The following is a 27,072-nucleotide window of genomic DNA, read 5'->3' as shown; positions in this document are numbered from 1 at the left end:
ACTTGTGAGATAGTTAGTAGATCAATTATTTTATTTCATGAAAAAACATATTGGGAGGGTCCTAGGCCTAAGACAAGTGTCTAGAGCTATTTTTATGTGATTGTGAAGTCCCTATCATTTATTAAAATGCAACGAAACTTTGCACGTGTACTTGTGGTAGGTAAATGGCTCCAAATGCTGAACTTAGGTCCACATCCTTTCTAACATCTTTTTTTAATTTAAAAAGCATGTAAGCTACTAGCTATCTCATGATACATGTGCAAAGTTTCATCGCATTCCAATAAAAAATGAGAGTTTTGCAATCACATGAACATGGCTCTAGATGCCTAACTTAGATCCAAGGCCTTCCTAACATTTTCTTCATGAAAAAAAAAAAGTGAGGTATTGACCATCTCACATGTGCACGTGTGAAGTCTTGCCACATTTTGATAAAATCAAGACTTTACTATATCAAATGAAAAATCATACATATGAAAGTACCATTTTCTTTATCAGAATGCAATAGAACTTTGCACATGCACTCATTAAGGTAGCCAATAGCACACATGCTTTTTCTCATGGGAAAAAAAATATCCGAAAGAGCTTAGGCCCAAGTCCTTGCATCTGAAGCTATTTTCCTATGATGTTTCATTATATTGTGATATGGTTAGGTATTTTCCAAAATATTCTACTTGAAATTATGTGCGGATTGGATTATGATTGCAATTATTAATCCTAAGAAATTTTAGACCATCTAGGCTACAATTGCAATAAGACTAAAATGTGTAACAAGTTTTGGCAATCTAATACATGTTTCACATGTTGAAATCACTTTCAATGTATCCACCCCTAACCAAGACAACCAAGCCACAAAAGGTGACATATTTGTGATGGCTGGACAAAGAGGATATGAGCAAGCTCCTTACAATGGGATAAAAAGGGATTTACCTCACTAAGGTTTATAAAACCTTATATTATTCAACCTACCTTACTAACTTATCTTAACAAATCCTAATGTAAGGGGTTTATAGAACCTTATATTATTTAACCTACCTTATTAACTCATCTTCACTAAGATTTAGTTTACTAAGATTTATAAAACTTTACATTATTCAACCTACCTTACTAACTCATCTTAACTAATCCTAAAGTGTTGATATGAATTAACTATCTGAGTTAGCTAACTAACCTATTATGGTCAATATTACTAACCCTATTCATTAACTTAATATTTGATAACTTTGAGCATTTGGCCAATTATTATTTATTAAATATTTAATCTTTGATCTGAATACCACACTAGTAATAAGTAGCTTAGTAATCTCCATATTATTTTAATTGCCTTAGTTGCTAACTTAACTAAATAGATAATGTTACTTCATATTAGCCATTGTGTCTTAGCTCTTGCATTCTTTATGTTATCTGTTATGTGAGCATGGTGAGATTCCAAGTTGAAAAGGGTCTTGCAAACTTTATACTTGAGGGACAACTTGTGTACATTGTATTCTCTTCCCCTTAGAGAAGTCAAAGTTTCCTCGTCTTGACAAGAACTACAATATCATTTTTTAGTCCTAATTTGATCCACTCAAACTGCATCATGAGCTCCTTGAATAAGGGTTAGTTATATCAACCAATTCATCATTAGGTTTTTCTTTGATACCATGTTTGATGTACCCACATGTAGCCAAGATAGCCAAGCAAGAGCAGGTGATGTAATTGTGGCAAGAGAGACGATGATGACATGAACCAGTAACATAAAATGGTATAGAAAGGGATTTAATTGGCTAGTGCTTATAAAGCCTTACATTATTAAGCCTACTACACTAATCTACCTTAAACAATACTAATTTATGAATACCATTTGACTACTAACTTGGCTAAGTAATTTATTTTGATTAATACTAATAACCCTATCAACAAACCAACTTTCTTTTATTAATGTTGCTAAATATATTAATAAGTAGCTTAATCTTTGATAACTTTAAGTATTGAAATATTTTTTACTAACTAAATTTTTAGTCCTTCGTATTAATACTACACTATTAATAAGCTAGGTCACCTCTACATTATTTTAATCACCTAAGTAGCTAACTTGACTAACTATATAGTCTTACTTACTATTGATCTTTATAGGTATCTTTGTGTTATTGTGTGTTGATATGATCATGATGAGATACCAAGCTAGAAAGGGTTTGGTAGACTTGATGTAAGGAAAACTTGGGTACATTGCAAAAACAATGTAAGAAATAATGTAATCAAGCAATAAAATGCAAGAAGAAGACTTGACTAAATTTGAGAATGAATTTTGGAAACAAAAAATCGCTTCATTTAAACTTTTGAGCTAGTAGAACAATTTCATAGTTGGACAAAGTCACATGTCTCATGTATGTGGGGGACACTTGCCAAAGAAACATAATATTATACAAGCAATGTTCATTCTATTGGAATAAATGCATCTATCATCACGTGACTTGAAAATCCCTTACAAGTTGAAAATTTTTAGTGATTATAGTAATTCAATTTGAATGCATTACATCATTTTGTGACTATCACTCATTTGAGTCAAGCTCCAACCAAAAAAATCTCTACAACCTTGTGGAGAGTGTGAAGATATTCTTTTATGAAGAAAGTAGGTGTATCTTATCCCTATGGTAGAAACTGCCTTTTTGTTTGGATAGAGGTCATGCACAATTTGTAATTCTTAACAAGCTAGCCTTTGGAATGATGAGATAAAAATAGCATTTGTACTTCTCAATTCCCCTTAGGGCCAATAATGTACCTCACCTCCACCTACATTTTTGTTAGGGATGTTAAGGAGGACCCTGTAGAAGCTAGCTTGAGGATGATAAGCTATGTTGACAAGGGGTTGGTTTGTTGGTCGACTAAGAAGTAGCACTATCAAAGACTACATTTGAGATAGTCATTGCATTGTTATGGCAAACACAATATGGGGCTCTGAGTGAAAGGCTTGTTGTAGCTACTTAAGAGCTACTTTAGACCTAGCCATCTTTCCTACAAAGAAAGAGATTTGGAAACTCATTAAACAAGATAGACAGTGAAATCCTAAAATATAGTGCTTAAATTTAAGACTTACAAATACACACACATAAGTCTAAATGTTTCAATACCATCTACTAGCATTGCTATAAAACTTGAGAATTGGAATGTGCATGTTGTCTTCTCTTGAAAAACTGAGCACTCTCACATTCTAGCTTGATGTGGAACTCCTCCTTTCTATTATTCATATTTTTTATTGACTATAGACTTCAATTGGAGACATGTCATTGGAATTATACAACTTCACCGAATGAATTTTACTTTTATGGAATGAATAAAGAGAAGATAATGAGAGAGGTCAAAGAAAATGGGCTACTTCATTGTGAGAAGGTGGACCAGATAGCTATATAGAAGAGGATACCATAGAGCTCTAATAGAAGTGGAATGGAGTAGTTAAAGAGCTCAGAGAAAAGGGGTGTTTGAGGGTTTTTTATATTTTAGAAGATAAGTGGAATGGAGTAGAAGAGCTATGGCATACTCCTCCATACCTGTTATACCTAGATCAAACACAACAATCGATTGTCTCCCATGTTAAATGCCACAAAGAATAGGACCATAACAAAATGGACTCCAACATTGTCAAAATGCTCCAACTCCAATTCTTAATCTACATTTACAATGGAAGATGTGTCAACAAAATGGTAGCAATCCCTATATGGATCAATAAGATCTATTTGTTGACAACATACTCCCATAACTCCAATGGTCAATTATACAATGAAATATCTTTCAACAAAATGGTAGAAATTCCAATATACATCAATGGGCTCTGCTTCCTACAAACCAATATCAAACACGCAACTAATATGCACTACCAAGTTGGCTATTGGATCATCCGCCAATAGTTAAATTAATAATATCCTCATGACTCACCCCTTATAGATTCACTTCCATCAACAATAGATATTATTCTATAGAATAGCATCCTTCTGGCTTGATTTATCAACACAAAGAAACTAAACCCACATCAAAACATACCTCAAAATCATTAGAGCTATCAAATTCTTCACCACTAGGATCTTCATCCTCCTTATCTAAGAGAAACCACATGCCAACACCAAATACAACAAAAATGATGCCTCCTAAAATCAACAAGAATACAACAAAAGTGACACCTCCTAAAGTCATCCAAACAATCCAAGCATGTAAATAATGCATATTATTGTTTCTACCTTTGGGATATGATTTTTCTATCACTAATTCTATGTATAGGAACAATCTATCAAGGTAGAAATTGTTTCCCTCCCAATTGGTATCCGAGCAAGGTTTGGTGTTCATGGGAGCTTGTGCTTGCAAGGAAGAGTGTGAGGAGTGAAGTTTTTTCATGAAGATTGAGGATTTGAGCTGCTTCTTTGACATTGATGCTTGCTACCTACAACTTGCTAGAGGTACTATTCTCATTATTGAGTTTTGGATCTAAGTCAAGTAGATGCTCGAAGTCAAGAGGTACTATTCTCATTATTGAGTTCTAGATCTAAGTCAAGTAGATGCTCAAACCATTGAAGCTCAATTTGGGATAACAATAAACCATTTTGGCATTGATTTGGCAGCCATTAATGGCTAGTATTAAAGAAAAATATATTGGCTTTGGATTCCTAAGAAGATATTTTGGTAAGTGCTTATGTTCACAAGGTTTCTTCTGGGAACCTTCTCCCAACCTTAGGTCGTAGGAGCAGCTACCCCGCATGTCAAAGCCCGACATTGGTGGTATTCTCATTTTTCCGAAATTGGGCCTCAAGGAGGTCACTTTTGAATATATGTGTACATCATGTGGGTTCAAAATAAGGTGTTTTTAAAATATCATTTTTTACATACAAAAGGGTGTAATATAAAAAGGTTATTTACTGATTGAATAGAAAAGGCTTAAGTTTCATTTAAGGAAAAGTCACTGATAATGATATTTATAAATAGGCCTTGAACACACATGATATAGAGGACATACATATAGTGAGACCCCCCCACCCCAAGAATCGAGCGTAGTTTTGGTAGCTTGAAGATCAACATGGTGCCACAAGCTACAAGGGGTGCAATTATCCAAGCTCTCATAAGGCTTTGGTAGCCCCCTAAGTGGGCCTTCTAACCCCAAAAGGGTTTGGCATAATTCTCTCTTTACTACTCACACAGAGAAAAACCCTAACTATGGATCTTGACAGCCATGAAAGCTTCATTGCAAGCTTTAGGATTTTCGTAAACCCAATCATTATTTTAACTCTATCAGTGATTCTAATCACTATTAACCAATCTTATGATCCCATTGCAAGTCTAAAGACTCATTATTGAAGGTCCTTCTTAAGCAATGAGGAGCACAAATGGTTTTACTTAAGCTTCAATCACCTTTCTTCAACGACTATCTAATAAGCTTGGTTGAGTGGTGCTTCTAAGTATGTTTACACATTGAGCCACTACTAGTTGCTATTCAAATCAATGTTTTTTAACACTTGGAAGAAGCTCTTAAAGTAGCACAAGTGGACAAGCATTTGTTTCAAATGTATGGTCAACATGTAAACCTACATCTCATCACTTTTTCTATACGATTGTAAAAGCTATGCAAAAGTGTAAGCATAGGCTAATCCAAAGCATCATTTGCTTTGCTGATTATTCAAAAATCTAAATTTTTTAAGCCATTAAGCACATTCACTAAGTGCTTAACTAAAGCATTATCTTCCTTTTCTAAGGCTATATGTAAGCTATAAACACATAGACCACTTCATCTCTTAAATATCTTTTAGCTTGATATTTATTGGTTTAAACGCCAATTTGCTTCTACTTTCATTGCCCGCATTGTAAAGGATTAGATAGTGCCATTGCCCTGTGCAATCAGTAAGGCATTCCTATCATGGCCTATGTTGATGGAAAACCTCAAATCTGCAAGTTTGATGGGAGAGACTTTCACCCATGGCAAGTATTATTGAAATATAAAATGATGGAGAGAGGTTATTGGCCCTTCATCAAAGGGACCAAGTCCATTGAGCCATTCGACCCTATAGATGTAGAAGATTATGAAAAAGCTCACACCATAATAATGTTGCATGTGGATGAATCATTAATCTGCCACATTGATCAGCTTGCAACTGCAAAGGAGAGGTGGATGAGCTCAAGAAATTATATGGTGCGAGAGGAAAGAACTTCAAAATATTCCTCAAACTTGGAATACAAGCAAGGAGAAGACTGGGGAAATTTCCCACATGAAGGGACTAATGGAAAGCTCCAGATACTAAAGAAGATGCCATTGCAATACTTTAAAAAGCTATGAGGAAAGTCTTTTCAACTCTTGTAACTATACTAGCAAATGTACTGAATCCTACACTTGAAGATGTCATACAGTCTTATCTAGATGAGGAGAAAAGAAATCAAAGGGAATGTAGCACTAGCTCAAAATCTACATCAACAACCCATGATCAACTCTTAGTCTATATTGTTTCTACTAAATATTTCTTTTGCAATAAAAAGGGACATATTGTAAGCAACTGCCTATTGAAAAAAATATCCCAACAAAATGAAGTGCAAAAAATGCAAGCAAAATAATCAATACCATGAGTCTCCGCATATCCTTTGGCAACTAGATGCATCTTATAGCACTCAATAGATCCATCTTATGCTTAAGCTTGTAAACCCATTTTGCAACCAATGGAATTCTTACCTTCAAGAAAAGGCACCAACTCCCATGTGTCATTCTTCTTAAGTGTAGCCATTTCTTCATCCAGAGCATGATCTCAATACTCATTACCCATTGCATCCTCAAAACAAGTGGGTTTCATATCTTGCATAACATTAGCCATGTATACATAGTGATGAGCTACATAGCTATCATATGTCAAATCATTGAAATGGCTTTCTTACACTACTTGACCTTTCTAGACTTGGATCACTACCAAGTGCTTTAGCATCCTCTTGTGCCTTCTGCATACTAGTTGTTTTAATAGACGGAATCCCAGACTCCTCATCCAAGCTCTACTCAGTGCCATTTGAATCAACATCAATATGAGAGAAACCTAATAATACACTTGTCATAATTATTAAGTCCCCAACTTTATCATTTACCTTTTCTTGATATCTATGATGTACTTGGTGGTGTAATTATGACCTCAATCTAGTAGTCAAAGGTCTATCAACAAAACCATGACTAGGAGACTATACTTTACTATATTCTGTACATTACTATACCAGCTACGCATTTCAACAAAAACAACATCCTTGTTAACTCATCAAGAATATGCACATAAGCAATATATCCAAATACTTTCAAATGGGACAAATTTGGCTTTCTACCTATAAACTTTTCTCCGAGTATCATATCGTGAGCAAAAACAGTAGGTGTCCCATTCATAAGGTATACAATAGTAGCACCTTCTTCAGCCCAATAATAATGAGGCAAGTTTCTTTCTAACATTAGTTTATAAGCCACCTCTGCAATATACCTATTTTTTTGCTCAATAACTCCATTTTGCTATGGAGTATATCTACACGTATACTACTTTTGTGTATCATTTTTTGGTAAGAAATAAGAAAACTCATTGGAGAGATATTCTCCCCTCCATCCGATATTAGGTATTTAATATGCAACCTTGTCTCCTTCTCAACTAAAGCCTTAAAGCTTTTAAAGAGAATGAACTCCTCACTTTTCTCATACATAAAGTAAATCCATACTTTGTAAGTATGATTAGCAATGTAAGAAAACATAATGCTTGCAACCACTCAAAGTTGCAGTCTTTGTAGGCCCCACACATTAGAATGTATCAATTCAAGTGGCTTCCTGTATACTTGCTTTTTATGTGAAAACGCATGTCTTACTTACTTTCCAAATTGACATGCTTCATGTACTTTATGTATCCCATCAACTATGAACTTATACAATCCATTTTGACTACATGTATTTCAACCACTACACATTCACATGACCAATTCTCTTATGCCAAATTTCAATATCAGCCACAACACGTGAACCTTGTATAAACATGACATCATTCATTTCAAATAAATTTACATCAAGAGTAAATAAATACCAACATGTTTCTCTTTTACAATCAATCTACAATCATTTTTTAGGATCTTCTTCATAACAACCATTAGATGTGAACCGAACCTATAATCCTTACTCTACCATTTGACTAATAGAAACCAAATTTTTTGTAATATTTGGTACATGTAGCACATCAATCAAGTACTTAGTTTACCATTCTATACACTCAAAGAAACATTTTCAACATGAATAATGAGGTAAGATGTATTATTTCCTATCTCCACATAACTTGGAGACTCTAAATGGTACATCTCTCTAAACCACTCTTTGTGAGAAATCATGTGGTTAGAGATACTTGATATTACATACCATACAATATTCTTTGATGAACCATAAGCAATCATAGTATTCATAAAATGCTACATAACAAATAACTGTTCACTTCTATCATCATTGTTTCTACTACTAGATGCACAATTGCCTTGCTGGTTTTTTCTATTTCTAATTTTAGTCTTCTTTTTTAAGTAGTTTTTAGAAATGTGGCCTTTCTAACCACAATGCTAGCACTCCTTTCTATCACCAGAATTTTGTTGCCTGTTAGAATTTGTAACTTGGCCTTTTTTACTCCCCCTTCCTCAAGAATGTCCTCCTCTATTTTATTGTGCATAACTTGACTACAACCATCACTTTGGCCTCTACCACAATGTAACGTGCCCGCCCCTCAAATTGCAGGACACGTCTTAGCAGCCCATCGAGAGATCAATCTAGAAGACACCGCACTCTCTCTCTCTCTCTCTCTCTCTCTCTCTCTCATCTTGCTGTTATATGGTGAATTGAAACTAGAGGTTGAGCATGAAATCTCTTTATTAGCCAATTTATCATGTAGTGGTAAGAGTTTATACTATTTATAGCTAATATTTAGGGAGTCTATTGAAAACAGCCCAAGAAGCCACATGCATAATTATCTAGGATTTGAGTTTAAAAGTTGACCACAAAGGCTAATATTGAACAACTCACACTGAAAAGTTAGTCACCTTATGGATTCAGTAGCAAGACATTCAATCAAAGAGATTGTTGATGCCTTGAGACATGAAGTGACCTAATTGTTACTAATACTGAACATAAAACCAGTGCGAGGCACCGGCTACAACTAGTGCAAAACTGGGAGAATCTAGGCGCGGAGCACCTAGTTCACTCTTGCTTGCACCTAGACCACCTAGACAAGCTCTTTGTCTTGCACTTGCCAATGGGCATTATCCTAGATCCAAATGTGTTGGCTACTACTACAAATCATGAGGTCAAAAGAACCCATAGTCAAATACTATCCCTTCAATTGCAGAATGCAGCTTTCTTCAAGGAACAAAGTACCCACTGGTTCAGAGTGTATGATACTTTCATTCTTTAAACATAGAACTCATGACGACTTCCAAAAAAAATGTACATCCACATCAACCAGATCACCGTACAATATCTGATCTAACAGTAAACTTAAGAACTAGATTAGTCTCCCACCAGAGAAAAGAGTACTCAAGGCACACATTTACGTTCAAACATCCCCCAAGTACTTTTAGAAATTCAGGACGTAGTAGTCTGATGCAACAAAATTCTCTTCCAAACAGATTGTGTTTTATTATACATATTCACAAACGTATGACCTTGTATAGCTAAGATCACACATCAAGAATCTGAATAGTCATTGGGTACATATTCACAGAGGGGTCCAGTTCACTATGCTAATGAAAAATAAGAAGGAAAAAGCACAAAAACCACTGCTTGAGTGAGTAGGCAACATTATACTGAGCAAGAAGACAACAATCTACAACATGCTCATACAAAGATAGAGGACCCCCAAACATAAAGCATCAGCCAGAATCTGAGCTGGGTGGAAGTTCCTGGGCCATCCAATGATATACATTGTCATTGCATAAGCATTAGTTGCCATATGCCCACCACCTCCCAGAGACGTGCAACTAAAGCTGGTCGCTGCATGCACAGGCATCAAGGCATCAGCTCAACATTAACATCAGCTGAAGCCTTTCAATAAGTCCTCCATTTCAAGACAAGGCACATTACCCCAGGGGTTTGAGACAGTTTTTCTCTGTAGCAACACTACAAAGGAGACTCATATGTACAACCTGATCTCAACCCTGATCCAGAGCTAAGTTGCAATTGCAACAATAAATTATCTTGACTGGAGCCGGAAAAATGGCAAGGCAAGCAACTACTTCTCAACTGCTCACATGTTTTTCCAGTCTTGATCACCAAGTTCTTCAGGGCACACTGATTGCACTACCCACCCTTGCTCGATTATCAATGTCAGTTCTGCTAGAAGATGACATAGAATGAAAAGCCGATTGCCTAGAACCTTCCTCCTGCAGCTTGTATGACAATGGTGAGGGCTCCATCACCGGTCGACTGTTGCTAAGACTTAGCTCTGGTATCTCCTTTGCTCCACCAGTCTTTGACAGACATGGTGGCATGATGGGAGTAGGCTTCAGAATCTTGGACTCTGAGTATGGAGGCCAGAAAGGAATCAATGGAACTGGAAAAGAGAAAAATTTTAGCCCATCCCCACAATCATCGTTGCCTTCTGGAACAGTTTCCATGACAGTTAGACCAGTTGAAGCCTTCTCTGCCACTTTTACTGTGCTGGTATACTCACCTTCCTGTGCTGCTATTGAGAGCTTAAGTGATGGTATAGGAACTGGAAGGACTCCTGGATAATTATGCATGGACAATAATGATGCTTGGATATCTGGCCCACCTCCGTACGGAATGGTCTTACCTATGTTTAGTTCATGATAAGCCTCAGCCTCTGCCCGCTCAAAGTCTGGCTCCTCCATGACAGACTCCTCAAGCAGGCTAGATACCTGCACCACAGTATACATGTCAACGCAAAGCTCCCTTGGTTTAATCTTTTAAAGCCTAAGATCAAGTTCCTCAAGCACCACCTTACCGTGTCTGAGGTAATGTCAAACAAACTGGACCGGCGCCTCCTTTTGTTAAGGTTATTCCGCCTCAAAAAGTACTTTTGGGCATGGCTAGCAACTTGGGTCGGGGTTCTCGTCTTAACAAAGTTACGAGAAATTCCTCTCCAATCCCCCTTACCCAGTTTTTTAAGCCCCAGGAGAAACGATCTGTGCTCCTCTTCAGTCCAAGGCACTCCTGGCAATATGCAAAAAACAAAACGTAAATCAAAACAAAGAATTACAAATGAAGGAGTGAAGGTATATATCATACAGAAACTGATTGACATAAAACAAAGCATTACAAGTGAAGGTACATCATACAGAAACTGACTTACATAAAATCACAAACCTATCAAGAAAATTCTCACTATCATTCAAGGAAAGACTCGGTAATTCACATGAATCAGATTTCATTGGCAAGCCAACCATGCTTAGACTTAGTGTAACCGCTTATCTACAATAAATATATTGCGGAAATGCAAAAACAAATTGGCTGCATTATATCAAGCAATGCAACAATGGTAGAAGCCTTCTTACAACGAGACTTCCATCAACAGTATCTGCAGGGAAGTGAATTAACACATGAATGGACTTGCTGCGTAACTGAGTCAGTCAGTCAAAGCCACCGGTTATTGTATACTAAGCTAAATATAAACCAGAAACCAACATACCATGGAATACTGGATGGAAATCGTCATTCAGGGTCCAAACTTAAGAGGAAGACCAGCTATGCAACTCTATTGTCACAGAATCTTGAATGAAACTCAGGTTGAAATTGAGAATGAGAAAAATTATAGCCTTGGGAGACCCGTATGTCTATTCAATTCAAATTGTGCATATAGCCTGTGCTTAACAGAATCTACTCAATGCCAGATTCCCTTAGATGTCATATAAGCTGCTCTCTGAGTATGCCGCAGCATGTGCCACTGGATTGGCACTTGATCAGAGGGCTAATCATGCATACTCAGCAAGGGTCATCTACTTCCTAAGTCACATATATTCCTAGCTGCTCCCGTATACAATGAGACCCTATATCTACAAAAGTTATCGCTGGGGTGATTGATCACATCTATTGCTTTCATAAACAGCTAAATGGAGGAAAGACAAAGCAATAAAAGGAGAACACAGAAAAGTATACCTTTCTTCCTCTCGCGCACACCGCTGCTGTTGGTGTGGACAACATCGTCAGAGGCATAGCCGTCTACGCCATCGCCCAAATCAGGATGCTCATGGTGCAGGGAGGCAGAGGGGGGGGAGGCCCCATCCGAGCTGCCGTAATTGGAGAGGTTGCCCATACTGAAGCTTTTTCTCATGGCGGACAAGTTGTTGGAGGTAGAGGAAGGAGAAGCAGCGGCAGTGGTAGCCTTGAGCGAAGACAAAGAGGAGGGCGTAGCAGAATCGGATGCCGCTGTGACGCAGACTCCGAAGAGCCTGAATCCGTGACCATGTCCTGCTCCTGCTGCAGCAGCTGCTGCTGCTCCCTTGTCAAGGCACGTCCTTGAGTTGTGGCCGTCATGGCCGCAGTGGGAGCACCGGCGCGACATGGCTGTGCGGCTATGGCTGCTGTGGGCAGATTCTGCCCAAAAATAGAGAGAGATAGACAGATGGATGGATGTAGGTAGACCGTAGAGAGAGAGAGAGAGAGAGAGAGAGAAGTACAATTCTGTCTGAACGAGAGAACAGAAAGACCAGCATCATGAGGTGTCCCCCTTACACCCTTTCCGAGGGACCTCTTCACACCAAGCCTTCCACGTTCCTGGCCTAGTGACTCCACCTCCTCCTCCTCATGCATGAACTCTCTACATCACTCCACTCCCCCATGCCAGACCCATCATCCATGCTTGAAGCCCTACTAGGAGCTGGGTCGCGCCGGCTCTAGCACGCGGAACGAAAAGCTTCCAACGGGCTAGACTTCCTTGCGGTCACACTAGGGACACGAGAGAGCAGCCTAACGACCAAATGCTTCATATTAATGCTTGATAGTCCTTGTGATTGGTGGATAGTTGAATCAACATTTGGTGTGACCGATAGAAATTCTCGTTGCTTACACACCTTGTGTTAACACTAGCATTTTCGCAAGGGTTTGTCGGGTTTGTGGATGATGACTTAGACCCCATTGCCCCTTTCCATTGTGAGCACGATACAAATTTTGTAGAAGGAGGGGGGTTCCCTTCCCCCCACTCTGACCCAACTATCAGGACCATGTAGACACAATAAGTTTTTGATATTTTTCCATTCGAGAAAAATGCCTCTTTTCCTCTTCTTTTGCTGGAAGGCCCTTGCCCCAAACCACACTTTGCTAGATATATTATGCTCCCCAAAGCAAAAGCTCATGATGTTATCGTCATTCACAATGCACGAATTATAATGGGAATTAGTTGAAAACTTCTTGTGAGCTCAATGCTCACAAATAATCTTGCCTCAAGCCAATTCTATTTAGAATAGTACACCACAAGATAATCACATGCCATGTCATTGGTTTGATACTCAATATCAAGACAACTCAGCTAGCATGATGTGACAAGGCTTTAGAATTGTCCTATGTCCTCAATCCTTACCTATGTTTTTGAAGTTTGCCCTTCACTTAACTGTAGCTCATGCAAATGTTTATGAATTGCTAATGTAAACTTGTTGTCCAACTACAAATGATCATACCACAAACCATGTAGCACCTCATTCATCATGTGGCATTCATTCATATGGAGCATGAATTCACATCCCACTTGGAATTGTCCAATACAAGAAGATTGAATTCATACATTGCGACCTAGTGTCATTGATGTGAGTTGAAAGCACCAAAATCTATAAAAGGACCTTAGTCCAAGTGTTTAGAAAATTAAGGTTAGGGATGGAGAATGAAACTTCAATAAAAGGACTATATTTCTCCCCCCCAAAAACATCGGTACAAAGCTTATAGAGAAAAATTATGCATGCACATGTATTAACTTTTTAAGAATGCTAATTAAATATATGCTATGACACACATATGCTTTGTTTTGTGGAATTATGATCTCATAGTTCTAATGCAAAAAGGGTATCTATGTTAGAATCATTCCAAGAAAGAAAATAACAACTCTCATGGGGGATAATACCAAAATGTCTGCAAAACAAAAGTACATTGCTTTCTTAAAGCATCTTAATACAAGTAGGATTGCCCTCCTTAAGGCACATCATGATAGCAAAATGCTTCATCCACACATTTCCCAAACAAGGAACCATCCCAAAAATGTTCTTAGCCCTCCCATATAAGACATCATTCCTTGATTTCCCAAATTTTGAACAACTCTAAGAATACTTCATACTTTCATAGCATCTTCATTAACCTCCTCCAGTCACCAAGGATAAAATTATGATCTCATAGTTGGATAAATGAAATCCATGCTCTCAATTGTCTATGTTGTATCCATAAACCGAGATCTAATAATCAATACTTGTCCCTATAATGGTCACATTCATTTCACTTCCCACTTGCTTGCTCCTATGACATGGCCCTCACATGAAAGTCTATGGTCCAAGTTAAGCAATGTACTTCTCTACTCTATAGGCCTCACCTACATATTTTGTTTAGAAGCCATATTCGTTTTATGATTGGATAATGGAGGAAATTTATAAACTTTTTATGAGTATTTTGTCAATTGTACCAAATGCCACTCGTGTATCATTTGGTACAATTGAGACAATGATTTGAAGCAACTATGCTTGTCAACTTTTTAGACATTTGTGTTTAATGGTACTTAGAATGAGCTAGGAGGAGCAAAGAATGTAGACCACATAGAACAAAGTAAATATTTACATTTGTCTCTCTTGGACATAGTTTCTTCAACTAACAAATCAAAAAACACGTGCAATCATTGATCTCTTTGATGTAAACTCCTTTATCTACTCATAAAACCTTCCCCTTGAAGCACTTTCACTTATCTCCATATGCTTCCTTCTCTTTGTCACACATGTATGCTTTCCTCCTCATCTTTTCCCACACTCAATCTCCACCTACTTTTCTTGATTTTCTACTCACAATAATCTTCCTAGCATCCTTCTACCATGTGTCAATCTATCTTGAACTTTGGCACCGACCAATCTCATTTTGATGTATATAGATTGCTTTTCCTGTTGCCTTATGTTGCTTTACTCATAGATTCTCTCTCTCTCTCTCTCTCTCTCTCTCTCTCTCTCTCTCTCTCTCTCTCTCTCTCTCTCTCTCTCTCTCTCTCTCTCTCTCTCTCTCTCTCTCTCTCTCTCTCTCTCTCTCTCTCTCTCTCTCTCTCTCTCTCTCTCTCTCTCTCTCAATGATGAAAATGTTATTAAGCCTTAAGCTATTGTGTAACATTTTATGTTTACTTGCATTTCCAATGTGTGTGTTGTTCTTGAGCTAAAAGTGGTAATTATGATTGTAGCACAAGTTTCACACATGTGGTTACAATAATTAGCATTAAAGTTTTTATTGTAGATTCTTTGAAAGACGTTGCAATCCAAGTATCAATAGATTAGCGTATATTCAGTACATTAATGGGATGCATCTAAGTAAACCTACAGTGCAAGCATTTAAAATCATTTGATAAATTTGCTTAGCTTGGGTCACCCAAACTCTAAGAGATTGTCTAGTTGTGGGATCTTATTCTTTTGATACTATATCTAAACATGAATGCTACATCATCTTAACATAGCAAGCATGATTAAGACATTTGTTGTATTGCACAAAATTAGCATAGTAAGCTCTCTCTCTCTCTCTCTCTCTCTCTCTCTCTCTCTCTCTCTATATATATATATATATATATATATATATATATATATATATATATATATAAAATGGTGATGTAAGCTATAAAACTTTGTGTTTGCCCACATGTCAAATGTTGTGTATTGTACTTGATTTGACAACGATAAATACATGATGACATCATAGGTTCCATGAGGAAGTTGTAATAACTAGCCTTAAAGGATTTTACAATAGATAATGTAAAATATGATGTAATAGAAATATTAATAGATTTGACTTATGTTCAACAATTTAATGGGATTGAGTAACCTCAATTGAATATCTAAGACCATTATGGTGTGGAAAAACTTTAAAGGGTTGTTTAGTTATGTTATGCATATTTCTATGGATTATAGTACTTGTGCTTATTAAAGTTGTGAACACATGAATGCCACACAATCTTAACATAGTAAATATGAGTGCAAAGAGTTGTATCACACCAACTTGGAATAGTTAAGACATTAAAAATAGTTAGAAGATTTTAGAGTTTTTCTTTTTTACCACATTCCTTTTGTTCAAAGTACCTTCTCATCTCCAATGCTAATGTAAGTTGAAATTAATAAAGTCTTTCCACCACATTGCAAAAAGATATCCACATTGACTACTTACTCATCCACTCATACTACTATTTAGAATTTTGAAAAAAACCATTACAATTTGTAAATAAGAAGTGCATATCTGAAAATCAATATTTCAAAGTTAAGGCATTCTATAAATAGGCCTTGAATTCATGTGATATAAACAACTTTCCATAATGAACTTCTCCCCATGAGCTCATCCATTCCCGGAAAAGCTACCCTCATTGAATGTATGCTCGTATATATTTTAAAATATTGAATAGTAAAGCTATTTTTCAATATTACAATCTTCATATTGTGTTGCACTTTATTTTCTCTCTCCTCTAAAAGGCCATTTGGATGACATAAAAAAGGCGCATGCTCACACACATAGAGAAATTTGTTTTAATTCAAAAAATGCATCTATTACCCATGGATCAAACAACCAAACCCATCTTTGGCCCATGTTTTGGTCATCCCTGCCTCTTAGAAGTGTCAATTTCAATGGTTAGAAAGTCATTTTGGGAATTTTGGACTATTCTAGATGCATTTGTGATGTCATACCCACCAAGTTCTACATCAAAACTACTATCCATCAATTTTTTTAAAAGGTACCATATGATAACATCAATGTACATACCTTACATTAGACCATTTTAAGGTTGTATGTGTCATCTCTTGTATCTTATTTTGTGTTATTATCTACCTTCATATATTGTTTGAATGAATGATTTTTTAGAGAATACTTATTTCTAGTTGTGAAGGCACTTGATGTTTATGCTAAATCATGCATGTTATTTTTGCTCACCAATGTTACCTTGGTCCACCATGTTTTAAACCAAGCAAATTTATTCTTTAACTATTACACTTTAGGATATTAATGTACTTAAATTATTTCAAAGTCAAAATTTAGGGTACTAATGGATGTTAACTTGTCATCTTTTAGTAATATAAATTTTTGAAGGTTAGGGTTTGTAGTTTTTAAATATACTATGCTTGTATTGGAATAAACCTATTATTCAAGTTATATTTATAGGATATCACTTACAATCACCTAGAAATTATCCCTCATTAAGAGGTTTTTTCCCTCGAGCTTGTACACTTCTCTTATAGCAAACTAAGGCATAGTGGAGAATAAGATAGGTTCTAGTACTATAGTACCAATTGTTCTCTCTACTAAACAAAGATTATACGTCATGTCTGCTCACGTAAAACTCCCAAATAGGCTTGGAATACGCTCATTAGGTTCTATTAGATGTATATGAGCCACATGTTGTTGCTAGCTTTCACCATATGATATACAGTAATTGAACTAATAGCATGAGAGAAAACACCAAAAACTTGCACTACAAAAGAATGGGTACAATCTCCCCCCATGCATAAGTGACCACCTCCCCCATGCATGTATTTATAATATTAGAATAAGCTTTTGTGCCCAAAATACATTGAAAGCATCCTTTTTGCATTTATTGCTTTTTCTCACTTTGCATGACTTGCTTTTGTGCAAATAAATCAAAACACGCTCTATTCTAATAACTTTACAAAAATTATATTTTGTCTTCTCTAAAAAATACATTAAAATCAATCTATTACGCATGTGCGCATGCAAAGTCCTTGCGTCAATAGGTACTACAAAATATAATGCTTCTGGCAATATTTTTTCATGTCGTAGAGTGCATAAACTCCATGCATTAAATTGGCACTCCAAAAATAATAACTTTGCTTAACTCTTTCTAATTATTTACTGGCCATAATATGAAACACATTAGTATCCTTCCATTTATTTGCAAGGCATAATGTAGCAAATATCACATGTGTGCCTTGTGCGATAAGTCACTGATCATGCAGCAAATAAACAAAATCTACAATAACAAATTCTGGTAAAATACCATGATAAACATTGTTTCATAACATTTCTTAGGGGTTAAAAAGCAACTGTCCCTAGTGATAAGTCAAAGAAAAATGCAAGGGTGGCCAACAACATGTAGGTGTTGCCTATTGCGACAAATCTGTACCATGTACTATTGCTGCTTGATGTGGCGAATCTACACTATAAAATTCCATGGATTTTACATGAAACACTACTTACTATGGTGAACCTATACTTGTGGGATATTTAATGTGATTGTGAGTGGTAGACATTAATTAGATTGTCATATTATGAAGTTGGTGCTAAATTTTGAATACATTGTGATTCTTCCATAGTATTATTTCAATAACTAAAGTTTCAATGTTGGCATTTAACAAAGATGGGTCATCAACTACAAGAGTAACTGGAGGTGTTCTCGTGAATGGTTTCAACAAAGTGATATAAAAATAATTATTTATTTGCCAATGAGGAGGAATGCCCAATCTAAATGCATTCTCATTAATCTTGTGAACAATTCTGAATGGGCCATAATATTTGGGTGCTAACTTAATTTTCGAATGCTTTTTAATGGATTGAAGCCTTCTTTTTTCAATTCCTAAAGAGACTAAATCGTTTTCTTAAAATTTAATAACCTTACTTCTTTTATTAGCTGGGGCTATGTATCTCAATTGAGCTTGCTTAATCTTTTCAGTGACTTCCTCTAAAATTCTTCTATGGTTAGTAGCTAGGACATTACTACCAATAGTCATCATAGAGGAATAGGCAATTTCTTCCCATAAACTACTTCAAAAGGAGCTCTACCAATTGTAGAATGTGGGGTTTTGTTGGAGGCAAATTGAAGAATCCCAATTACTAGACTAGTCAATAATGTAGGATCTAAGAAGGTCAAGAATCGTAGTATTGGTTGCTTCAGTCTATCCGTTACTCTTAGGATGAAAAGCTAAAGTAAAATCCACCTTAGGACCTAATTGTTTAAAGAGAGCTACTAAAGAATGGCTGCAAAATTGGCTATCATGATCACATAAGATAACCTTAGAACACCCGTGATGAGGAAATATGGTATTAATAAACAACTTAGTAGCTTGTGGAGTAGAAATAATCTTTTTAGAAGGAATGAAATATGCATGTTTATTAAATCTATCAATAATGGTCAAGATCATATCATGATGATAAGATATAGTCGAAAGGCCAATGATAAAGTCCATAGAAACTTGCTTCCATGGGTCATTAGGAATTGACGAAGGCATAAGAAAACCATACGTTTTTCCATGACGATGCTTAATTCGTTGGTAGACAATGCATTCAACCCTTTTGCCCTGTAGAAGTAACTGGTCCAAATCACATGGCACCATAATTTCCATCCTTTATCTAGAATAGGATCTTCCAACGCCACAGATGTTGGGGCCACGATAGTCTTCAACTCCGTTCCAGATGGGCAAGGGGTGTCCAGAGCTCCACTTGACCCACAAGTTGCCTAAGAGTGAAACACCAATTCCGTGGTTGGCCTTTTCACCACTCGACCTTCAGCCCATGAATCGAGCAGTGCCCTTCTTGGGTTGATCCGTGGTGTGATCTTGGAGATGATCCACCCCTATAAAATATAATTCCTTAATTAGACTAGTTAAGAATCAAGCACAAACAAGGCATTCAGCCCTAATACCATCTTTCAGAAAACATTCCTTTATTCCCATGGCAACTTGTCATCATAGACCCATGCCATGAATTTACCATCAACCACAAGTACTTGGAATAATCATCCAAACAACAACCCAACAATCAATTGAATGTAAAAGAATTTTGGATGTTTTTTAATCAATCCAACAAAACCAATTGTATTTTTCCAAACAATGCAAGAATAGACGCGACAACATTTCCATCGCATATTTGCTCTCCCCCTTGGGATCTAAGAGCGATACTATGCAAAACTTTACTTAACATTCCCTTGTTTTGGCTAAGGAATATGTTAAGGTTTCAAATAATGTACAAGACATAAGTTCTATTAATCACTTACATTGATTGATAACCCAACCTTCTTCCCAAACAAGTATAAAAGTACCGGTCTTCTCTTTGATTTAGGGTTTTTGCTATATCATACGTCATGGCAAGCCAATACAAATATTCTTTGTATGCAGCTATTATACATTGAATACCTTTATGTCCCATATGTACAAGTTAATACATTTCAGTCAAAGCAATATGTCTAAAAGATACAGTAACACATAACTTATGTTGATAATATAAAAATCCATTTACATAAGAGTAATTATCAAAGACAGTTTAAATATACACTTTTGATCAAATCTAAGCAAATGATGTGATGAGATATTTTTGTGTGGCCTACGACTTAATGTATCTGCAATAACATTACCATGACTTGATTGGTATTGGATCATAGGGTGAAATTTTTGAATGAAGGAAGCCCATTTAATATATCCGTCAAAAATTAAGGATTGGTTTAGCAAATGTTTTATGGCTTGTTGATCAATTTTTATAAGAACTTCATATCCCATTAAATAATATTTCCAAATATCACAACCATGAACTATAGCTAATAATTATTCATCATGAGTACTATAGTTTTGTTCTTCTGAAGGTTTTAGAGTACGACTTTCATAGGCAATAGGATGATCATTTTGCATTAAGATAATGTCTAAGCATGAACCCCTAGCATCAGCGAGACGACAACTAGGAAGAAAGACTGACCAACTAAAGAATAGGTGCATGGGTTGAAAGGTATTTCAAAGCATCAAATTTTTTTTGCTAGCTAGGACCCCAACCAAAAACAATATTATCACGCAGCAACATGGCCAAATGTAAAGCAATTAGGAAAAATTTTCTAACAATTTTTTTATAAACTTAGTTAATCCCAGGAAAGATCTAACTTCATATATACTCTTGGGATTAGCCAATCTCTAATAGTCTAAAATTTCTTACGATCAATATTGATACCCTCGATAGAAACTATATAACCCAAATATTCAATTTGATGTTGAAAGAACAAACTTTTATTAGGATTAGCATACAAATGATTTTTGTGAAGTGAATCAAATACAATGCAAGGATGTTTCTTATGTACCTATTTTGATTTATTGAAAAAAAGTAAATCATTACCAAAATAATGACAAAACCTTAATAATCCACAAAATTTTATTTCATTTGTAAGAAGACAGGGAAGAAGGTATGTTTAGTGTGGAATTATTAATAATACCTTGTCACGCTAACATAGATATAAAAGGGAGAGATGTAAATCTTCACATCTTTTGAACATAAATACATTCTTGTCAAGGAGAGAACTGAGAGGTGAGAGAAAGAAGAGTAGAAGAGAGAGAAATTCTAGATGAGGAGAGACAAAGACTAGAAAGTTAGGAAAGAAGGGAGAAAAGCCATAGAAGCTATGAACAAGAAGGTGAGGTGAGAGATAGTAAATGAATTAATGTTCAAAAGATGTGAAAATTTACATATCTCTCCCTTTTATACCTGTGTTAGTGCATGATAAGGTATTATTAATAATTCCACAATAAACATATCTTCTTCCCAGCTTCTTACAATCCATCCCATCCCAAAGGTTTTTGCCCACAAAAACAAACTTACAAGAGTTGGAAAGGATGGATGAAATAGAGTACTACTCTATTTTCAGCTATACAAAGTATGGAAATGAATGAAAGATTGAAGACATATGGATTGAAATGAAGACATGAAGGTAAGCCTCAGCTATATACGTGATCCTGATATCTGCAAAAGATTTTGGAGCCTTTAAGTCTTCAAGAAATAGACTCAAAATGAAGAAGACAACTTGTTGTAAAAAACTAACCCTACTAAATCAGATTTGCCATAACTTCTGCGTCACGCTCGGCCCATCTGAGTGATGGGGATTCTGGGCCAAGTCCTAGAGTTGACCCTCAACCCAGTGTCCTGTATTCAGCCCTCAGACCACTCAATCCACTCAGCCACTTGGCCCTCGGCCCACTCAGACAAGTTATCAATCGGCCCGTCCGAGTGATGGGGATTCTGGGCCAAGTCCTAGAGTCGACCCTCGACCCATTGTCCTGTATTCAGCCCTCGGACCACTCAATCCACTCAGCCACTCGGCCCTCGGCCCACTTAGACAAGTTACCAATCGGCCCTCGACTGAATCAACCATTCGGTCCATTGTACTCGGACGCCCTCCCTTTGCTCGACCCGTCCGAATCAAGCATTTAGACCAACTTGATATTCGGACCTCAGCTCGTCGGCCGGCTTGGCCCAACCGTAACCAACTCGGACGCCTACTACTCGGCCCTTGCAGTTTGGACGTACTGGGCTAAATTTGGATTTTTTCAGATATTTGACCCATAGACCCCGAAACCGACATAGAGACTGTATAGACCCAAAAGCATATCATAGACCTATCATTAGACTGAAATCTAGAGCAAGTAGTTCAAAACTTGGCTATGAACGGTCCACACCTCCCCCAAGTAGGCTGGAGAGAAAATGCACGTAGCAACAAGTCCTCTAAATTAGATCCTAGTGTAGTAAGGGCTCTGCACAAGCATGGATTCACACTTGCAAAATAGCAACCAAAAGCCCATACCCAAACAAAGACAAATAGAGACCCTAGAACCTCAATGGGCCAATCTAGCAAACAAGGGAAAAAATTCCACACCGCAAAAACACGTATGTGTTGCATTCGAACTGCATCTAGTCAAAGTGGAAAGCAACAACGTCAAGCTACAAGTGTGAGGATGACTAAACATGACATTCCTGATGATAGATGCACCTTGAACAACATTGCATAGACGACCCAAGAAATCAGTGGAGAATCCACATCTGGTCGTGTAATTGGGTACTCAAGGGCATGTATTAGAAGGCTTGAATTTACAAGCCAAGACCCGAAAGATGAAGACATAGTACCACTTGCTTATCTTAGGGTCAAACTCACCACAAAAAGGGAGCATTGTGTTGATGCTCTCATCGACAAAGGAGCTGATTTTAATATCTTAACCTATGAAGCATGGACTCTACTAGGCCAACCAGAGCTCACACCGACTAATGCAACTATTAGTCCATATGGGGGACACCCACAATCACTCATAGGAAAGTGCAAAATCCTTGTCACTATTGAAACTAAAAGCTTGCCTATCCTATTCCATATTCCTCTAAATAGTGCTAGTTGTGAAAAGGAAGCCCTCCTCGGACGGCCTTTCAAAAGGGTGACGAAGTGTGAGACTGATTACGTAGCACAGAGGATACACTTGACACTACTAGGTGTGAGGATAGTCACAACATTAAGAAAGGATGACCTCATCAAACCTTGAGGGAAAAGCAAGGAAGGTGTTGACATAACAAGCAAGCCTAGTAATGAGAGCAAGGACCTGTTGAAAGAGTTGATACAAGCACAGGTTGAACAAGGAGAACCAGTGAGTGAAATGCTTGAAACAAGAAAGACAGGAGACAATGCCAAGGATGGGCTTTGGACTTACAAATATCGTAGAAGACCCCAAAAGAAGCTCAAGCCTTATAGACAAAGGTATCGATGGAGAGCCGGCACAATGCTAAGATGGATATCCAAAGCGTTGCTATGTGCTCAAGGGTATTACACAGGTAACTGATGGATTTGGATACCAAAACCCCCTGCTAAACCTCCTTTATCAGTTGAAGGCCAGACTGTATCAAGAGCAAAGAAGTGTAGGAGGAAATCTAAACGAAAAACCAAGTCTCGAGTCAAAAACATTGGAGTGACCAATCCCCTCACGATCAAAATCAAGAAACCAAATGGGACTATTTGAAGGGTAAATCCTCAGCCTAGCGTGCTTGACGAGCAGATATTAGAGATAATCATTGAGGGTAAGAAAAAGCCACTAGTGCCTAAGGGGCCTTTCATTTCCCAAGAGGATAACATGCATCATAGGCACAACATTGCTCATGGCAAGGTTAAATGCTCAACAAAGCAAATGGCAAAATCATCTAACAGCCATGAGCAAATATTCTAGCCAGTGTCAAAGCCACTTAGGAGTCCCAAGTCTCCTACACCCTCTTTCTTGAAAAACGGACACAGGAAGCACAACAACAGTCATCAAGTGTAGATGCTCAATCCCAATCTCTATCTCCATCTAAGCTTCCAAATGTCCAAGAGGTGGGACATGACACCACCCGTAGCTCTCAGCCCAAGGATATGCCTATGAAATCTAAAGTGACTATATCAACTGAGGCACAATCTGTGCAAGTGAATGCTCAAAGGGCAACAAAAGACACACCCACTTCCGATTTGACTAAGGACCTGACACTGCAATCTTTTAACAATCACAGCAGTCACTAAACTAGCCGTTACTACTTCCAATCAGGAATCACAGCAGTCACAGCCTTTGGCTGTGATGATGCCCCTTGCGGAACATGTCCTTAGCCATTCATCGATGGAAGAGGTGTCGCAACCAACATCCTTGATATCTCTAGCACTGTCGAAGCACCTAAAGCCTTGGCTTGCGAAACATGTCCTTAGCCATTCATCGGTGGAAGAGGTGTCGCAACCAACATCCTTGATATCTCCAGCACTATTGAAGCACCTAAAGTCTAGGCTTGAGGAGAAACCTCTTGAAGGTGTGGCCAAGGAGATGGTGCATTTGACCAATCAACCTAGCAAGGTTGTTCAGCATGTTGCAGCTAAGTCCCATGAGAGAATACCAGAGAAAGAGAGTGCTAAGGCCCAACAAAGCACATCAATGGCTGACCTAGTTCAGGGTCCTGAGTCTTTGAGAAAGGCATCGTCATTGCCCATGAACAAGAGGAGAATACAACAAACACAACAGCAGTTACAAGTGGTTGTGGACTCCAAGAACATTGAGAACAAGAGCACGGAAGAACTTGGGAATAAAGCATTGAGTCCACCCATTAAGGAACCCATTGCCATCTCCCCTAACGGCGGTGAAACCTCATAAACATCCGTGTGTTCTGCTAAGTCAAAGCGACCATCACCATTAGCAGTTGCTTGCACCTCTCAATCCACCGATAACAAAACTTGCATTGACCAATCAAGAGTGGATACAACACTGTCACAACAGGGTGAACAAATCTATACTAGTCACATCCAAGGAGAACCATAACGCAATAAGACAGCCTTAGGAGAAACCTGGAAACCCCGAGGACATAAGAAATCCTAGAATTGACCAATCTTGCTCTTTTAGGCATGAGCCCCCAGCCATGCTAAAGCCTAGGGAAACTCCTAGAGCCTTGCATGAGATAGCAATTGAGCAAGCCCTCATTGAACATAGAAGTGTTGTAGAATGCTTAACTGAGTTGGATGCTAAGCTCAAAGTGTTCGCACGTGTCTACGTCCTAGTAGACATGGGCGCATTCCCTAGGGGGCAGTTGAAAGAATACTTGCCATTTTCCCTATCATGGGAAGATCAAGAACATCTTGACGAGCATTGTGACAGGCTCCTGCATGAACGCATGTGACTCATCTCTGACGAGGAAGCCGATGAACTACACTTAATTGTGACATTCAATTATGTGCTTTGCCAACCAAATCTCTTAGAGATAGAGTAAAAGCGACAATGAGAGAGTCAAAGTCAATTTAAAAAATGTTGGTTTGAAAACCGTGTTATAATGGCCGAACTAGGAGCCCATATTATGATAGTCTCAGAGGAGCGATTGGCCAAATGGCGGTCTCAAAGAGACCCAACCTATGTGGTGCCAACTTTCTTTCAAGTGCTGATTGCCATTTGGGGTACGGACTTAGCTCGAACTAGCCAAGAGAACTCTCTAACTGATAAGGTTCTCACTGAGGAGGAGTTACATGTTGCTAGTAGACTCGGACAAGGTACCATGCTACTCGATGTTGCAAAATATCTATTGTTATTGAGTAAGCTGCCATGACTACTAGATGCGTGTGCCACACTCCAGTACAATCCTGAGTTCTACAATTGGTTTTTATCCTCACAAAGTGACATGGATTAGTAAATATGTACATAAATAAACAATGAGTTTTGTGACCTTGTATAGATAATATCAACACATACAAGCAATGATAGTCAAGCGCAAGGAGAAGAGTTGGGTTTGACAGGCTGAGCTCCTCAGGTCCTCCTCTCACCACACATCTAGAAGTCGTGTGACTATTCCCGCCTCCAGGTGGAGGGCATGCAACCCTCATTACTGCCATAGGAAGCCCTGACTAACATTTCTGATGGCGTAGACGGGGTGTCGTCCCCTTCTATACACCTTTTCCCTTTTCGGTCTATCCTTGCGGGGACGAGCCCTGCTCCACTCTATCACAACCAGTCATTACAACTTAGCATGAGCCAAGATCTGCTAATGGCTGGAATACGCCCCATAGTCGAAGCAGGATAAATATCATCATGGGGGCTGTCTCGCTACAACAAACATTGCATGTCTCACCTCACCCCTCCTCCTCATATGCATTTGATAATCCAATGTTTAATCCCTTTCATGCAAATAATTCTATCCTGTCTCAAAGCCTAACCTTGGTTCACATTTTGCATATTTTCCCACAGTAGCTATCATGGAGCACACAATGCATCTAGCATGCAAGGAAGCTCTCCTTCATAGAAGGGAGCATAAGGCACAAGCGCCTCTACTAGAGCGATATGTGCCTACCCTTAAGAGGTACGCACCAAAAAGAGGCCCTAAGCGACATTGCCTCAGACGCAGGCCAAAAACTTCCCAGGCCAGGAAAACGAAGGCTCAAGGGAATGCACGGGGGGTAACTACCCCGGCTGTGCAGGCCCTCACCAGACGCTCGGGCACCAGGTGCCTGAAAGAGGAGAAGGCAACTAGAAATAGGAGGAAATTTGACAAATTATTTAAAACCATTCTTGAAACAGTTGCGGCCAAGGACTACACCATATGGGTCCCGGCCGATATCTTCTGCCTGGCCTGATGAAAGTCCCGCACTGGCACAGCCCCAGTCACCTGACCACCCAAATTCACCC

General features: G+C 38.0%; 1 protein-coding gene across 1 annotated transcript; it reads right to left on the bottom strand.

Moving 5' to 3' along the window:
• Window positions 1–9,545: 9,545 nt before the first annotated feature.
• LOC148025084 (transcription factor MYBS3-like) lies at window positions 9,546–12,681 on the bottom strand. The gene is made up of 3 exons (XM_087694786.1): window positions 12,104–12,681; window positions 10,953–11,161; window positions 9,546–10,866 (listed from the first exon to the last, which is right to left on the bottom strand). Exons 1-3 carry the CDS (start codon window positions 12,507–12,509, stop codon window positions 10,267–10,269), a joined length of 1,215 nt encoding a protein of 404 aa, XP_087550912.1. The 5' UTR covers window positions 12,510–12,681; the 3' UTR covers window positions 9,546–10,266.
• Between the last annotated feature and the right edge of the window lie 14,391 nt (window positions 12,682–27,072).

The sequence above is a fragment of the Lygodium microphyllum genome, chromosome 15 (assembly GCF_053477565.2).
Source record: "Lygodium microphyllum isolate KBCC chromosome 15, Lygodium_microphyllum_v1.1.10, whole genome shotgun sequence".
In the NCBI taxonomy this organism is placed as follows: Eukaryota; Viridiplantae; Streptophyta; class Polypodiopsida; order Schizaeales; family Lygodiaceae; genus Lygodium; species Lygodium microphyllum.
Note: the sequence above shows the minus strand (reverse complement) of the source record. Positions and strands in the feature narration are given on the sequence as shown.

Coding starts and splice junctions, on each gene's coding strand:
- LOC148025084 (XM_087694786.1), bottom strand. CDS start 12,509: ATGTCGCGCCGGTGCTCCCACTGCGGCCATGACGGCCACAACTCAAGG. Junction 11,162..12,103: donor TGTGCGCGAGAGGAAGAAAG/GTATACTTTTCT, acceptor GCATATTGCCAG/GAGTGCCTTGGACTGAAGAG. Junction 10,867..10,952: donor TTGACATTACCTCAGACACG/GTAAGGTGGTGC, acceptor ACTGTGGTGCAG/GTATCTAGCCTGCTTGAGGA.